General features: G+C 42.2%; 2 protein-coding genes across 2 annotated transcripts; one reads left to right on the plus strand and one right to left on the minus strand.

Moving 5' to 3' along the window:
* utp4 (UTP4 small subunit processome component) lies at window positions 1-10,783 on the minus strand. The gene is made up of 16 exons (XM_086109839.1): window positions 10,336-10,783; window positions 9,028-9,216; window positions 8,825-8,909; window positions 8,579-8,668; window positions 8,284-8,495; window positions 7,162-7,333; window positions 6,668-6,759; window positions 6,403-6,499; window positions 5,862-5,926; window positions 4,361-4,483; window positions 4,046-4,202; window positions 3,075-3,181; window positions 2,895-2,990; window positions 2,605-2,790; window positions 2,407-2,517; window positions 1-260 (listed from the first exon to the last, which is right to left on the minus strand). The coding sequence occupies exons 1-16, from the start codon at window positions 10,492-10,494 to the stop codon at window positions 144-146; spliced, it is 2,058 nt and encodes a 685-aa protein (XP_085965965.1). The 5' UTR covers window positions 10,495-10,783; the 3' UTR covers window positions 1-143.
* A 45-nt stretch (window positions 10,784-10,828) lies between these two features.
* chtf8 (CTF8, chromosome transmission fidelity factor 8 homolog (S. cerevisiae)) lies at window positions 10,829-13,598 on the plus strand. The gene is made up of 3 exons (XM_086109840.1): window positions 10,829-11,006; window positions 11,139-11,262; window positions 12,834-13,598. Exons 1-3 carry the CDS (start codon window positions 10,987-10,989, stop codon window positions 13,095-13,097), a joined length of 408 nt encoding a protein of 135 aa, XP_085965966.1. The 5' UTR covers window positions 10,829-10,986; the 3' UTR covers window positions 13,098-13,598.
* The last annotated feature ends 2,235 nt before the right edge of the window (window positions 13,599-15,833 follow it).

A 15,833-nucleotide genomic window follows, 5' to 3' on the forward strand; every position in this document is an offset into this window, starting at 1 on the left:
AACAGTTGGATTGTTTATTTATCAAAACGCTTTAACAAAGTGGAAACCTTCGGCTATTTTTGGATGTGGTCCAACAAACCGCTCTTTGACTCATGAGATCTGTAGCGGCAAGCCGGACGAAAGCTGCTTTTCTGTGCTTTTGTTTATGTGCCAAACTTCTTCTGTCGTACGGGTGCAGGCAGCTGAGATTGGATGTCCGTCAGCGGGCGCTCCACCGCAACTAGGGACTGGTCATCCAGCAGAGTCAAACTCAAGAGGTACTGCGGGGAGCAAAGTGTAAACGTCAATGCTGCTACCTGCGATTCACTAAACAACACCGAGATTATTTTTAGTGTCGTTCATATTAGAGTCAATCAATACTGTTCAACTTGGCCAATTTCTGATCATGTATGTCACTTCAAAGAGTTTGTACAAGTATTCAGCACCACCTATCCGTGGCCTCTGTGAACAGGCCCCTCCCTGTATCGCTGAACTTATCCATCCCTCCTTGTTTTCACATGGTATGAAGTTCAATAGCGTCAACCTCTTTAGTGTCTCACGCGCCTGTCTAAAAACAGGTGGCAATTGCGCATTCCAAACAGTCGCTCCCAAACTGGCAAATGCTCGGTTGTGTTGGCGGAGTCAATGGAAAGATTTAAAAAGAACGGAGACTTTGCTTTTTAACTGGGCCATTTTTAATCTTAGGGGCACATTGTTTATCTTGTGGCTTGTTTAAAATGTTGTTTTTTTCCAGCCTACTTATACGTTTGAATTTTATGCACTTGAACTGTGTCTTGAAAAACACTTTATAGCCTTTGTGAAATTTGATCAATAAACACCAACTACAATTCCAGTCAAGATGACAAAACAGAAATACAAGGACATGCAAATGCTTTTCTGTAAGGCTATACTCAATTGAATAGGCTACAAAGACAAGGTATTTAAGGCTCAAACTGATAATCTTTGTTTTTTGAGGCGAGGAGAATATTCACTCATTTTGAATTTGTTGTCTGCATGACACTCCAAAAAAGTGGACACAGGTGAATGTCTACCACTGTGACCATCATCATCACTCAATAAAAGTGTTTGGGAACTGAGGACACTCATTGTTGGAGCTTTGCAGTTGGAATTCTTTCCTATTCAAGCTTGATGTACAACTTCAGTTGCTCAGCAGTCCGCGGTGTGCATTGTATTTTCAATAGTGCATCAACAATTGAATTGAATGAAGTAGCGTGAAAACATAATTTCCAAATACTGATACTTTGGGGCGCTGTTACTGTGCCAGGCGGGACCAGCGCTTCAGCCCTTGCGCCGAAGGCAGAAGCCCGTCTGTGAGGTCCTCGGTCAAGTTAAATCCTCCTCTTTGAATAAATAAATATCCGAGCCTGGATGCAGACTTTGTCACGTTCACAGCCATGTAACCTATCTAGAACCATTGGCTTTTTAGGAACGAAAGGACATTGTATGAATCGGCTTCCTTAATTCACAGAAGCTGTGCGCTGCACCCTAAATATTTTATATACAAGAATAAATATACTGTATATCCCAAAATAAAAACAAATTTAAAAAACACTCTTCTTCACGCATGTGCAGTGAATTTTATGTTTAAGTGTGACCTGCATCACCTACAGTTCTTAGCAGTCAGCAGTCTGCAATTGCAGCTTGCGATCAGAGCTGTTGTGATATCTTTTTTTTTTCTTTTTCAGTTTGTTTCATCTGCAATTCACCGATGCGACAGGCAAAGAAAGAATGGGAATCTACAGCGCCAGGAGAGGCATTTTAACTAATTCAGTACCGGCCAATTCTAGACCAAGTCTGAAAAGACGTTTAAAAACGTCTTTGAGAGTGAATGAGTTAAAATGGTGCGCGCGAGCTACGATGGTGATGTTTCATACGGTGCGTCCCATGCCTTTGCGTCAGGTCTCCCACGAAGATAAGCAGTGATTTCCTTTTTCACAAACTCTTGTATCTACTTTATTTTTCTGTTTTGTTCATGTTAGGGGTCGTTATGGCTGTTGCTCATCATGGCATGCATGCGTGCCTATGTGCACGTAGGCATGGGCGCGTGCGTGTACGCATACATGTGCGGTAGCGGTCGATCGCGAAGGTTGGTTGGCCTGAAAAGTAGCTCTTCAGTCAAAAAAGGGAAGGCACCCCTGCTCTGTCATACGTCCGCCAGGAGGAGTGGCCTAAAATCTTAAAAATATAGTGCAAAATGCTTATGTCAGTAATATTATTTTTTTCACAACAGAGCCCTAAATTCTCAATGTCGACATTTGAGGTCTGCACAATGTTCTCAAATTACATTGCAGTAAATTTAAAAGTTGGCCATCATTGATTCACAACGGGAAAAAAAATTGAGCCAGTATGCATCCCTACATTTCGCCTACCTTCTTAAGAAATGTACTGTAAGCATCATAAGGGTACCTGAAAGGTTTTACATATCTTGAATGCGTGGCTCTGTCTTATCCTCTCAGACTCCGGAAGACTCCTGAGTGTCATCTGGTTGGAGAGCTGAGACCTTGCTTCAGGGAGGGGCTATGTGTGGTAGACAAAATGGCCCCATTAACTCGAATTACACTCGTCACAATACAAGGCAGAGTGGCTTTTGGTCGCTTCACGCACCAGGCTCTTGTCGACGATGCAGAACATAAACATATCGTGCAGAAGTATATGAGCCGAGTTCTTGGGATTGAAGGTGACATGGGTGATGGGCGTGTCCCTCTGCAACCACAGAGGGTGCAGCCCTTGTTTCTGCAGCTTGCGACTCCAATCGGTGTATTCCTTTTGCACTAGAGAGAACTCAAATATCTGCGTGGGATAAATGCACATGCGAGATGGGCACGTAATGTGAGGGCAAGATTCATTTGGGGTATTATAAGACGGATATGAACAGCAGTGAGCGAGGTGTTCACCTGCTGGTCAGCGTGCGCTATGATGAGGTTTCTGGTGGTGGGGTTGATGGCCAAGGCGGTCGGACAGGAGCTGTACACCGGCACTGTGCAGTGAAGCTACGTGCGCAAGCAAATAGGAACAAGCTCATTTAGTGTACCGATTCACATTTTGTGCACAGAAAAAAAAAAATCTCACATCACCTTCAGCTTTTGAAGGTTGTAAACGTGGATCTCAAAGCCTGTATTGGCTGTAACGAGCCACTTGCCGTCATCACTTTCATGCAACAGGTGGACTGGGTGTCTGGAAGCTGAACCACACAAACATACATGCTCATGATGACCTGGTAATCACGTCTTAGGATGTGACAAGCAAGTATATCTATACAGTAAGTTTGTTTTACAGATTTAATTTCGAACCTTGTGATGACAGGTTTATGAATGTTTGAAATCAAAGCTAGCCCAATATCAAAATTGCTGTCTGATTTGTAACTCCACAACTAACATTCAATGCACGTTTCTACGCAAGTTCATTCATGGAAAAGTCGCACTGTTGCTTGGCTTGTCAATTGTACTTTTCACAGTACAGTCGTCTCTTGTTATATCGCGGATCCTTTTTTATGGATTCAGTGCATCACTGATTTTGTGAGTGCGTGTGTGTGTGTGGGCTGCACACGAGAGGCGAGTTTACCACTTTTAATTTCACTGTATGAGTTCAACTCTGCATAGTGTATGGTTTTTGGTTCCATTTTAAAATGCACTCAACATTTCTAGCTAAAAACATGAAGGGCACAGTATGGCCTTCAATTTAAGTTGCACTATCATTTATAAACATGTCAGAAATGAGCTGCAAACTTGATAAAAGTTGAAGATGCAATCATTTTAATTGTCTATTGTTACGAATTTGAACATACCTTAAATAATTCAAGCTGTAAGCCAATGATGGTTATATAAGAGCAGCTGCTTTACAAACGATACGATTAGTCGACTACTTGCAATTACTGTTGATGATAAGTCGACGATCAAAATCATTTGTGGCAGCCCGACAATAGACACAGCTATAATAAATACTTGATCACCACTTTGGTCATTTCATCTATTGCGGGGGTGGTCTGGAATGCAACCCCCAACGATAACTAACTCAAATGGGTCCAGACAAAGAAAGCCAATTTCACCTGGCTGAGGGTTGAGGGTGTGAACATATTTGCATTCCGACTGGCTGAGAGAAACCACAATGACCGATGACTGGCTGCAGGATGCAAAGAGTTTGGCGGAATCTGAAGAAAAGCAAAGCTGCTGGGCTGAGTTCAGGATCTTGGGTAGTTTCGAAACCTATGGGGAGGCAGAAAAAACAGGCAAGAGGTCACCCGGGTCGTCCTGGCATTGCATGCCATGACATGCAGACCAATCATGCAATATCCATGAGATGCGTCTGGTGGTTTTGCTACAAGTCAAAATCACATTTGTCACATCAGCAATGAAATCCGTACCTTTGTGATACGAATGTTGTTGTGGTCGATCTGTAGCATGTAAAGACGAACGCTGGAGACAGTCGAGTACGCCAGCCACTCTCCGCATGGCGACAGAGCACTGCACCGGATATGATCTTCACCCTGCACACATCAGCACACGCGTCACAGCTTATCGGTACAGTTGGAACTGGCTGCGAGCAAGATATTTGTCTCTACCGATTAGCTCTTTTGGAACCATTCACAGCATTGTCAGAGGGAGCGCGGTGGGTGCTTCAGTAAAACCAAAATTCTTTACAGATTAACATTGTTGATGGCAATTGTAGGGGGGGGGGGCATTTCATTCAGAAATGGGATTCTAATCAACTTCGAGAGACTCCCAACCTAAACAAAGCACGATGGACTGCTCAGTCATACTCGCTTGATGATGTCTTCATGTCAGAGGAAACTGGGGAAAGGATTTGCAATAAATGCTAAATAGACATGCTCAACCAACTGATGTAACAAGCGTCATGTAACAAGCAGCAAGCCACACAACTCACTCTCTGAATTCATTTTGGGTCTATATGCAGTTACATTAATTCAGTGCAGGCAAGTGTCCGGAACTCGAGGGAGTGGTGGGCTTGAACGGGCAGTTAGATGCTACTGTATTGTCACGACCATAGGGCGCACTGAAAAGTCTTCAATTTTCTCCAAAATGGAGGGGGCGCCTAATATCTATGCACTGAGTTGCAAACTCTGTGAATACTGTTGTGTGACATAGATGAGGGTTCTGCTTGACTCACTGAGATTTCACCCACACCTTGTTATAAAGAGGACAGCAAGCGCACGTTAAAGTGGGAAGGGTGGGCGTGAAAGAGGATGCAGAAGGCACGCCCCCAGTATGTAGATTGTTTTCAATACTTTTTATGAAAGTGAGGCGAATAGGATGATTAAGGTGCAGTGTGCAATAACACAAAAAATATATTACAAACATGCAGAGACACACAAATGTTTTTTTTTTTTCTCCTCTATACTCTTTGCGAACGACTTGGGACCAGTCCGCGAGCTACCGGCCGATCGCGATCGATGTAATAGGCACCCTGAAATACTTGAATCAAGTACAACCGAATTCGGTTGTGCTCCTGCTGCCTTTTTAAAAAATAATACGCTAGTGTGGATGGATGCTACCAAATTTTTTGATTCGAGCATACGTTTGACCACATCTGCCATCCAATGATGCAGTGCGTGTTGTGTGTGTTAAATACAGAAATAGCCCCCGTAACCGACACGTTGCCTCTTAATACAGTGCACCGTATGGTCGTGAAAATACTGTACGTTACATTCCGAATTTGCAATCTACTTGATCTGCTCACTTTTTAGATTATCTTGTACAGTTATGCAATATTGACGTCAAAATTCCATTGCATTTTATCGGTCTCCTCCAGAGATAAGCATCAGGCTCCCACGCGACACTATATTGTCACATGAGCTCTTGACCACTACGCGCTGGACATGTGAAATTGAACTTGACAGGACACACCTTCCTTTTCAGATGAATCAGTTTCTCTGGTTTCCTCTTCACAAGTAGACTCTCACCGGGTTTTCCTGATAACAAACAGTGATAACATGATACTCGGCCCAATATAAAGTGTTATAAAGTGTGTTAATTGTTTAAGAGGCAATATTAGACTTAGGTGACAAACTTTAAAAGCAAAGGTTAGGCTTGTCAGTGTTTATTGGTGGCTAGCAAGTGCTCTGTGGTAAAATTCCGTCTTCGGCTGAGGCAAGCAATGTTCCTTCAAAATTTCCATGCAACTCAGCAGTCACACAAACTCCCTGATCCTTTCTTGGACCACGGCGAACAAACGACACGGGCTTACTGGTACTACGTCAAACATGGGTGTTGCGCGCTCGACACACAGCCCAATACAGATTAAAACAGTTTTGTATACCCTGTGGGCTTTCGACTTGACATGTGACAAGCAACTACAAATAATCGCATGTTTACAAATTTATTACTGTATGTGTTGGCCTCCAAAATGAGCATATGTATGAGAATTGGTGTGTTATTGTCCTCTCACCCTGCCCCTCACTTTCTCCTAGTCTCCACAGCTCGAGATGATCAGAGAACTGGAACAGCAGCAGCCCAGACTTCTTGGCACAACACACGAGACTCCTCTGCGTGGAAAATAAACAAGACACCACGCTCTGTATTTTGTTCGATGTTCGGCTGACTGTCAAATAATATATTAAAATGATCCATCTTCATATTAAAAATGACATGTGGCTAACTGTATGTACTGAATCAAACATGAATTCCCTTGAGTACTAAAGTACAGTACTTACGTGAGGGAAGACTATTTTACGTAGAGCTGACTCTTGGGTGTTCTTTTCCCCCTTATCCAGCAGGGGTCGTACTACGACCTGGGTATCCATACCTGAAAGGAGACGCCAAGAAAACATTGGACTGTACCCACTTTCGATCCATAGCTTAATACCAAGCGTCAGATCACGTGTATCATGGCTTATTCTGCAAATGTTTTGAACAGCGATCAAGGCAACAACACACGGTGGGCCTCCAACGTGTTCACTTGTTGCTGCATGCAACACTTCATCTCCAATTAGATTCAAGTTCAATTTGGGAGGGCATTATTGGGTTGTGAATTGAAGAAAACATTGACGTTTTATGTCAAAATGAAGAAAAAATTCAAATGGTAAAAAAGAAAAAAAAGCATAACTAACAAGACCATTCCAAATAAATATTACCCCAAGTCAAAGATTCTAGATAAAAAGCATCAAATATAAATCAGACCAACCACAAATGAACAACCACAACTGACCTCCAGAAACAACAGAAATCTCAGTGTGAACCAGTGCCCTCACGTCATGTGTGTGGTTTTTAAAGGTTCTGGTTCGGACCCAGTCCTTATCCTGTTGGTTGACGGTGCGAGAAAGAAACTGGAACTGGACCACAGTGCCTTCTGATGTCCCGGCTATGAGACTGCTTTCATCCTATGAAGAACCATTTAGCACAGTGATTCTCCCAGCAATGTTTATATCGTGCAGCAGTCTAGCATCTTGACTATAAAATTTGCACCGCTGTTCAGAGACAATACAGTGAACCAAAAATATGTTATACAGCTTACACCCCTTCCATCCTGGGTTTCGGGTTCACGATCCTGGGATCTTGCAATTTTTTTTGTAAAAGTTATTCATTTTGTATTCCCACTATTTGCTGTCATTTTGCGGTGTTGTTTTGACCTGAAATCCCGCGCGTCACAATGAAATACTCGTACCTACTGGTTCAGCCAATTAGAGCATCACTCTCATTTTATCAGCTACTGATCGGCTGTAGTGTTCTGTCAGTAGATGCATCGTGCATTGCTCGCCTTGCCGATCACTTCTGCGTTTTCCATGCGGTACATAACATAATGTTAGTGGGGTGGGATCCTGACATGGACAGTTCCAAAACAGCATTGACAGAGTCACCTGTCACTTCTGCGCTCAGAGCTTCTTTTCTCATGCAGAGTGACTCTGAAACTGGCCAACTAACTGAAGCTCACAACAAACTCTGCAACACCCAACAATGCAGAACGAGGTCTGGATTGTTAGGACGAAGTAACGATACGTTGAAAGAAGCAATGATTTTCTGGAAGTAACCCTGCGAATAAGCACAGGATTTTTTTTCTCTATCCATTGATCTTAAAAAGGGACAGAAACCTTATTGTAGTAAAGAGCGGGCCTTTATCAACAACTGTTTTTGTATTTTGCACTTGTGCTCTGAATGCAGTATTACAAGCGAGTTATCCCACATGCGCCTTATTTTTGAAATTCAGCTTTTGGAAACGTCACTCCCAGTCCCTTAATACAATATGTTTAAATATATTTTGCACATGTATCGCGTGTATTTTGACTAAAATGATGCTCCATTTGAAAATGTGTGTCTGAAATGTTTTACTTGCCTGGGAGACAGAAAGAGCAAGCACGTCCCACTTGGTGACGAGATGAGTGTGGACAAGTGTTCCTGTAATTCCGTCCCACATCTGGACCTTTCCGGCAGAATCACCACTAATGATCGTGTGATTGGATAAGAAGACGATACTCCAAACGACAACCTCCCTGCTTTTGGAAGCTCCCACAAGTCTTTCAACATGCATTCTGTGAATGCTGTGACCTGAAATAAGGGGAATAAATTCATAAGGGTCATCAGTGTTTAATTATTTGCTAAAAAATAGTGTCAAGTTTGTAGCAATTTACCAGTCTCAACATCAAATATTCGGATCATGTCCACCACGCCAGCAGCCAGCAGCTTGCCAGAGGGATGCCAGGAAAGACTGATGATACGACCTCAAGATCACAGTAACAGACATAAGTACAATATAACAACATAAGTTGCCCTCACAAGACAATTACTGTCCAACCGTGTGTATGCGTTGGCAGAATGACAGAGAAGCAAGAAAAGGTTTTCTCAAAAACTGTAAAAAAAAAAAAAAAACTTCTTACATTTCTGCCTGTCAAAGCTCCTCTGAAACTGAATTCTGTCCTCCAGTATTTCAAATATCTTCACTGTCCCATCTTCACATCCAACCTGAAACAAAAAATACGCATTGTCACTCCAAATGACAACATTTACATATTGATTCATCACGGTGGGAAAAACAACCCACATGCAAAAGAAATAAGTGACCCATAACGTGCTGACTTACCGCCAGCAGCGTTCTCATGCTGTTGCAGCCGATGGTCCAGATTGGACCGCCATAAGCATCCACGCTGCACTTGGGCTGCAAGTTCTCCAGGTCATACTCTGTGATCTCTCCACGCAAACCAGCACTGAAGAGACGCTGACCCACCCAGCACAGAGCCTCAATGCCCGCGTTATCCCGACCGGGGATCACCTGGACCAAAATAGCAGAAATGGTCACCGCAGAATTCAATGCGCATGCACAAGGAGCCGTTAACCACAACAATTAAAACTGTAATTTATCAGTTCCAGAACACCAATAGCAATTTGAGCATTTTTCCTTTAAGTGTGACAACAACATTGCTTAACTGTGGCAAAAGCATTAGCCCATTTCCCGAACAGTTACATTTCATTTATACAGCTAAACTTAGAGGTTTTTCTAGAGTTAGAACCTGACTCTCAAATATAAGGACGTACTCTTTGCTTGTGTACAGCATCATAAAAGAACTCACAAAATACACTAAAGCAATTCCAAATAATAGAAGTATGATTAGGGAACTTACAATTATTTTAAGAATCAATTAAGCTGTCAATTGTTTTTAGGGATTTTATGAATTGGACTTTTTTTAATGTGTTCATTTCCATCCCTTTATTCAAAAACAGGACATTATTGTAAATTGGCAGTGCAGAAAATGCACAAATTATCATTAATTTACAGGTTCGGTCCATAACACCCACCAGAAAATCAGCAGAAACTGATTGTTATTTTCCCAAAATAAAAGCAGATATTTGCAAATGTATTTTTTTGTGTTGATCAGTCTGCCTTAATGGAGGACTACAGAAATCTCAGAATATTTTACTGTGAAATCCGGAGGATTGGTTACAATTTAGATTTAACAAGGTCTCTAAACGATTAACTGCTTATCCAAAATAATTATTGATTCATTTGATGATTGATTAGTTGTCGTTTAATCGTTGCACATCTAATTATGATCGTGACCTCTTGACCAAGACCAAATAAAAGTTCCTCACATGCATTCCTGAGCCAAGAAAGTACTTAGAGTTCTGGACAGGACGGTTCGTTTTAGTGGTTGAATATTTGCTTGGTTAAATGAATGCCACATTTACCATGAAATTGTAATTTATGAACTTGCTATTTTAAAACTGATCGACTAAATGAAAATATTGCTGCTTAACAAAACTAAACGCTGCAGACGCATCTGGTGTCGCGAGGGGGTAATAGTGCGACAGTTCATACTTACGGAGCAATTTGAAATATGTACGAGAGTGAATTGTGGCCGAATGCTGTGGAATCGATGAGTGAGGCTCTTACCTTCTCTTGGAAGTAGTTGTCTGTGAAGTTAAAGACCTCCACTGTTCCGTCAGCCCGGGCCACTGCAAGCCTCTCGGTGCGGCAATTGAACACCATGGCTCGGATAGAGCTGGGCATGTAGTCGAAGAAACGAACGCGGTGCACCTTAAACTCACCCATTTTCTCCAAAAGGGAGAACCACCCGCAGGTAGCTTCTCAACACCAGTATGGGAGGTTGGCAAACACGTGGATTTGGTCCGTGCTAGCGGTTTAAACAGCCAACATGTCGAACAATAGCGCTTGTAAGGTGACCGGAAGAACCCGTTCAAGATACAAAACAATGTGCTACCTGACGATAGAGGCAGCTTTCCCGCGTTATCATAGAGGCTCGCACAACTTTGAAAGAATTTACACACGCTGGAAAGACATGGGAAGCCACGTTGAAATCCTCTGACCCGGAAATGATAAAGAAGCCACCCACTACTACCGGAACTACGTCACTGGTCGGAGGACCATTCTGCTGGCGGGAAACGTGACTTGTGTCAACTACCTTTGGCTTTTACTTTTCGCTCCACTATACGGTATATGGTTAGCTGCGTTTATTTTGAATGTGTCCGTAGTTTACTGATCGTTTGTACTTCTTTAATATATTGAGAAGTACGAGTGTGCACAATGGTTCAAATAGTCATAAGGTAAGAGGTGAACGAACTTGTGATCTACCTTTGACAACGTTTTTAGTCCACGAAGTACCGTTTGTACAGTAATGACATATACCAATACAACGTGTCACTGTGTATTCTTCTGGTTGATGACTGCCTTTGTAGAGGGAGTGTTGATGGCAGCAGTCCTCCGGAGTGGCTGTTGATCGAGCTGCAGGGAGAGATGATATCCAGACATAACTCAGGCCTCGCAGGAAGCGTGATGGGAGACCTGATCTACACCCAAGAGGTAAACGATGAACAAGACAGGGAACAGTTTTAAACTTGATAACAGGAGATTGTTTACACTGACACTGAACAACACTCAATAACCAAAATACAGTGTTATTAATGACACTAATCCAATATTGCTGCTATACAAAGCCCTATATAGAACTAAACTTATTTTAAAAGTGTCACTTGTAATAGTATGAGTCAACAGAAAAGCAGTAAATCAATTGGAGTGCGTGGATTTTGACTGTTCTCCTGGTGCGTGCATGGACTTTCACCAGGTACTCTGGTTTCTTCCCATATTCCCCAAAATAAACATGTTAGTGCAATTAAAGGTGCCATGCAATCAATGTCCTATTTTTGCCTCCTGTTTTAATATGTGGTAGGTCAAAGTAAATCTGTGACATGGTTTGACAGTGGGAAAAAAAAGTCTTAAAAAAAGAAATGGATTTAATTTGGCATCAGTGTGACATAGATTCTACACTCATGGTTGCTGTATGCTTACTCAATCCAGGAAACGTAGCAGAGTGGCGACAGTGCACCTGTGGATGAGTAATAAACGGCTTCACTTTATTTTGGAAGAAACCCCGAAGCATTTTGGATCCAGAATTGTGTTGTGTTCAGGGACATTTCATGGAGGATCACTACATTAACTGTCTTAAGCTTTCAGACATGCTACAAATACATTTCCTGCTTTTCAAGCAACACAGTCACACACACATTGGTCACGAGCTGGCACAACATCACCGTGGAGGCAGCCATGCTGTTTTTTTTTTCTCCTGATGTTTAATCAGAATAAAATATCACATAACGTAATATTCTAAATACTAAAAACAAAAATGAAAAACAAGTTAGAAGACCAAGTTAAATCCTTTTTTTCTTCCCAACATTTTCTAAATGGGTCAGTTTGACCCACAACATAACAGGAGGGCTAAACCAGGTATTGACCTCTGTTTCGTTCGAAGTGAATTGAAGTGAAGAACAAAGGAAATGTTTTTTTAAAGTAGCCTTTGACAACACATGTACAGTATATTGTATTTTTAAAAGCAGTTTCAAAAGATTTTGATGTACTGCCATGAAGTTCCCTTAGCCAGAGTCTAAGTGTTTTTTAACTGCTTGTTGTAAGGTGTCCTTGAGTTCTTAGAAAGGCGCCCACAAATAAAATGTATTATTATTATGATTATAAGCTGCACTGTGTTTGTTTATAGAGTGAACCAGTGGCGAAAGCGCCAGGCAGCTGCACTTTGTGTTGCTTCTTTAATGTGTTCATTGTAGGAACTTGGTACGCCGCTGCACTGAAACGGAAAAGTCCAAATCAGAATATTCTGCAAGAAGTGTTTTACAGTAGTAGCTCTCCGCGACCCACACTAAAGAGGTCCGCAATGCACTTTTGGATCCTGCCCACCAGTTGTGAATCACTGTTCTAGATGACTCCTGTGATTGTCTTTTTCCCCCCTTAAATTTGACTAGGTTGTTAAAAACCAGACCCCTGCTCAGCTCTTTTCTGTCCAGTTTGGTTCAATCTGAGCTGCTAGTTCTCTGTTCTCCCTCGATCTTTCATCAGTCCCTTGTTCTTTCTTTTCCCAACAGGGGGTGCCCGTGTTGATAGTAGGACATCACATATTGTACGGGAAGCTGGTCAAATTGGAGAAAGCCTTTGCCGTCCTGACTAAGCATCCTGCCCAATCACAGGGCGTTCTGGGCAGCACCGGCAGCCATAATGCCTCCCAGGTTGCCATGGAAACAGAGCTGCATGGATCCACCTCCTATTCTGTGTCGGCACTCATCAAGAGAAAACTTATCTTTAAGACGCGACCCAAACCCATCATCACGAATGTACCCAAGAAAGTATAGTGTGGCCGGACCGCATGTTATTATGTAGTGTAAGCATATATTATGGAAAACACGTTTTAATGTTTGTGTACAAGTAGTTCGGTCTCTGGAGCTGGACTGGCTGAATTTCCAGAGCGAAAGAACCACTTTGACGATCATGTCAAGACTAAAAGTTAGGCAGAGATTCCATGTTAGCACATATTAGCGGTATTTAACTGCGGGACCAGCATTAGCTTCTGATAATGATAATGGTTGGCGATGGCCTGGAGCGGAGCAATATTTACCAGTAGTGTGTCTGTTTGGCGATGTTTCCATGTGTCAGAAAAAAAAAACACTTTCATTATCTTTGGTGCTCGTTTATTTTCCACACTCTGCTTCTGTTTTTTTAAGCTAGTAGCGAGGGGGGGAAAGCAGATCGCTAACTGCTGGCAATGTGAGGATTTATTGGAATGTATTTTCAAATGCTGTTGTCATTGTATGGGCCGCCTGTTTTGATAAACTGTATTTTATTAAAGCATTATAGTAAGTAGTAGTGTAATTTTATCTCTCTCTCTCTATCATGGAAACTTGCCTTTGCCCAAATAAGGTCCTTCCCAAAAGCAGAAGTTAGGTTGAATCAGTTTATTGGCTTAACCGTTGTGTACCTCACTGCTGTTTCCTTGGCAACATTCAGCAATCAGAGAGAGGAGGAAGAAGGGGAGTGGGAAGACATCCATCAATTCATCCATTTTCTGTACTGCTTATCATCATTGCCAGTCAGTCAAGTGCACATTTTGACGAACAACAATTGTACACATATGGACAATATAAGGCTTTTAAATAGGGGCCAGACAGTGAGGCATGCGTGCTAATCGCCAGCCTACTGTGTTACCAGAATACAAGAAATGACGCAAAAACATATCATGTGACCATCGATTATTGACAGACTCATACACAAATACTCTATATTAAATATAATATACTACAGGAAAGAAAGTCTTATATTCACAGGGAGTCAGTGACGGTGTGGTTGGTAGCTCGGATGACTTCAGTGCAGGCAGTGTGGGTTCAGTTCCCACTCAGTGATGGTGTGAATGTGTGTACTAACTGTTGTCTGTGCTCTGTGACTGACTGGCAGTCCGTCCAGGGTGTAGTAAGCAGGATACACGGTTGAGAAAATAGACGCATTGCACAACATCATTTGGTGCGACAGTGACTCAATGGGTCCAGATGCAAAATTACCATTGAGCATATGCAGTATATAAAGTTGCCCGTATGTAAAGAGTTCAGCAAAATGTCATAGTTTTCCAAGTCCATTTTAATAGGTGTCAGTGATTTGTGACAACATTAGAGGTTAATGATACAGTACATGGAATGCCTAATTGAAATGGTGTCACTGAAATGAGAATGGTCAGCATGAGTTGAGTGAGCTCAGCAAAAATTGTTCCGAGAGAATATCTCAACATCTAATCAGTTTCACGAGTGGGCTTCTGGCACAGCCAACATATTAGTACTGTGTTTCTCTGGAGAAGGCGACTCCCATGCTGTGTTTCCTCAGAGGGACAAAAAGCTTTTCTGTTAGTCCCAAAAGACTGAGTGGAGCAATTCATTTAGCTGCTGTGGCACTCATGGTCACCTTTTCTCACGTTTCTCACTCACCTCTCTCCCTCTAATATGCAGTCACACACACTGGCGGCAACACACTCAGTGCTGTGTTGTCTGTATTCGTGTCGGAGCTGATTTGAATGAAAAGGAGTGATTTAATACTCGGTGGTGTGTCAGAAAGGTTCCAGGACTACCCTCATAAAATACACGTTTCACATTTTCACACTATAGATTTCCCCCTTTCAATATGAGTTACAAGATTAAAGAGCATGTCTACAAAAAGTAGACTGTGACTCTTGCTTCATTCAGTGCAAATGTAGAATTGTGGCCGTCATACCATGACATTGTGCCTGCTCATAATGCCACAGTGCTGTGCATCTGAAAAGAACATCGCTGTACTGAAAAAAAAGACAACTCCCTACTCATCTAACCTGGCTCCGTGTTTGTTTTCCCCTTTTCCCCAAGATCAAGGGGGTCACAAGGGGATCCATTTTGATGATGTAGACATGAAAATTGCTGTGACGACAGGGCATGATGGCGTAGAAGAAAAGGCTATGTAGTAGATTCCTGAGGGAAAATTTGAAAACTTGTAGTTTGTAGTTTATATGTAGGTTATCCATCCATCCATTTTCAACAACACTTATCCTGAAGAGGGTTGCGGGAAGTGCTGGAGCCTATCCCAGCTGACTCCGGGCAAAAGGCGGAGTAACCCCTCAACTGGTCGCCAGTCAGTCACAGGGTACACATAACATCCATACACACCCACATTCACACCGTCACTGAGTGGGAACCGATCCCACGCTGCCCGCACACACGTCAGGCGAGTGTATATATCAGTGGTTCTTAACCTGTGTTCGATCGAACCCTAGGGGTTCGGTGATTCGATCTCAGGGATTCGACGGAGCCTCTGTCATGGAGGTTAAGACACACCGACACAACATGTCATTTAGTTATGACACGCCCGCTTGGCCATCACTGGCTGGTTCATTTTGTGCACAATTGAAAAAAACTTCAAGTCAACTTATGACTTGAATTTTTTGTAACTTTTTTTCTATTTATAATAAATGTTTTTATGTCTTGAATTTGTAAAAAAAAAATTAAATCATATTTTTATTTTTCGCAAATGAAGGGTACAGTGAATGTGCATATGAACTGGTTGGGTTTGGTACCTCT

Source organism: Hippocampus guttulatus, chromosome 4 (genome assembly GCF_054856545.1).
Source record: "Hippocampus guttulatus isolate MCC_2025c chromosome 4, RoL_Hgut_1.0, whole genome shotgun sequence".
NCBI lineage: Eukaryota > Metazoa > Chordata > Actinopteri > Syngnathiformes > Syngnathidae > Hippocampus > Hippocampus guttulatus.

Bases quoted from the DNA above. Each gene is read 5' to 3' on its own strand.
- chtf8 (XM_086109840.1), top strand. From the start codon at position 10,987: ATGGTTCAAATAGTCATAAG. The intron at 11,007-11,138 runs GTAAGAGGTGAA...CTGCCTTTGTAG, and splicing joins ATGGTTCAAATAGTCATAAG to AGGGAGTGTTGATGGCAGCA. The intron at 11,263-12,833 runs GTAAACGATGAA...TTTTCCCAACAG, and splicing joins ACCTGATCTACACCCAAGAG to GGGGTGCCCGTGTTGATAGT.
- utp4 (XM_086109839.1), bottom strand. From the start codon at position 10,494: ATGGGTGAGTTTAAGGTGCACCGCGTTCGTTTCTTCGACTACATGCCC. The intron at 5,927-6,402 runs GTGAGAGGACAA...GTTTGTTATCAG, and splicing joins AGGAGAAAGTGAGGGGCAGG to GAAAACCCGGTGAGAGTCTA. The intron at 3,182-4,045 runs GTGAAATTGGCT...TGTGTGGTTCAG, and splicing joins CACCCTCAACCCTCAGCCAG to CTTCCAGACACCCAGTCCAC.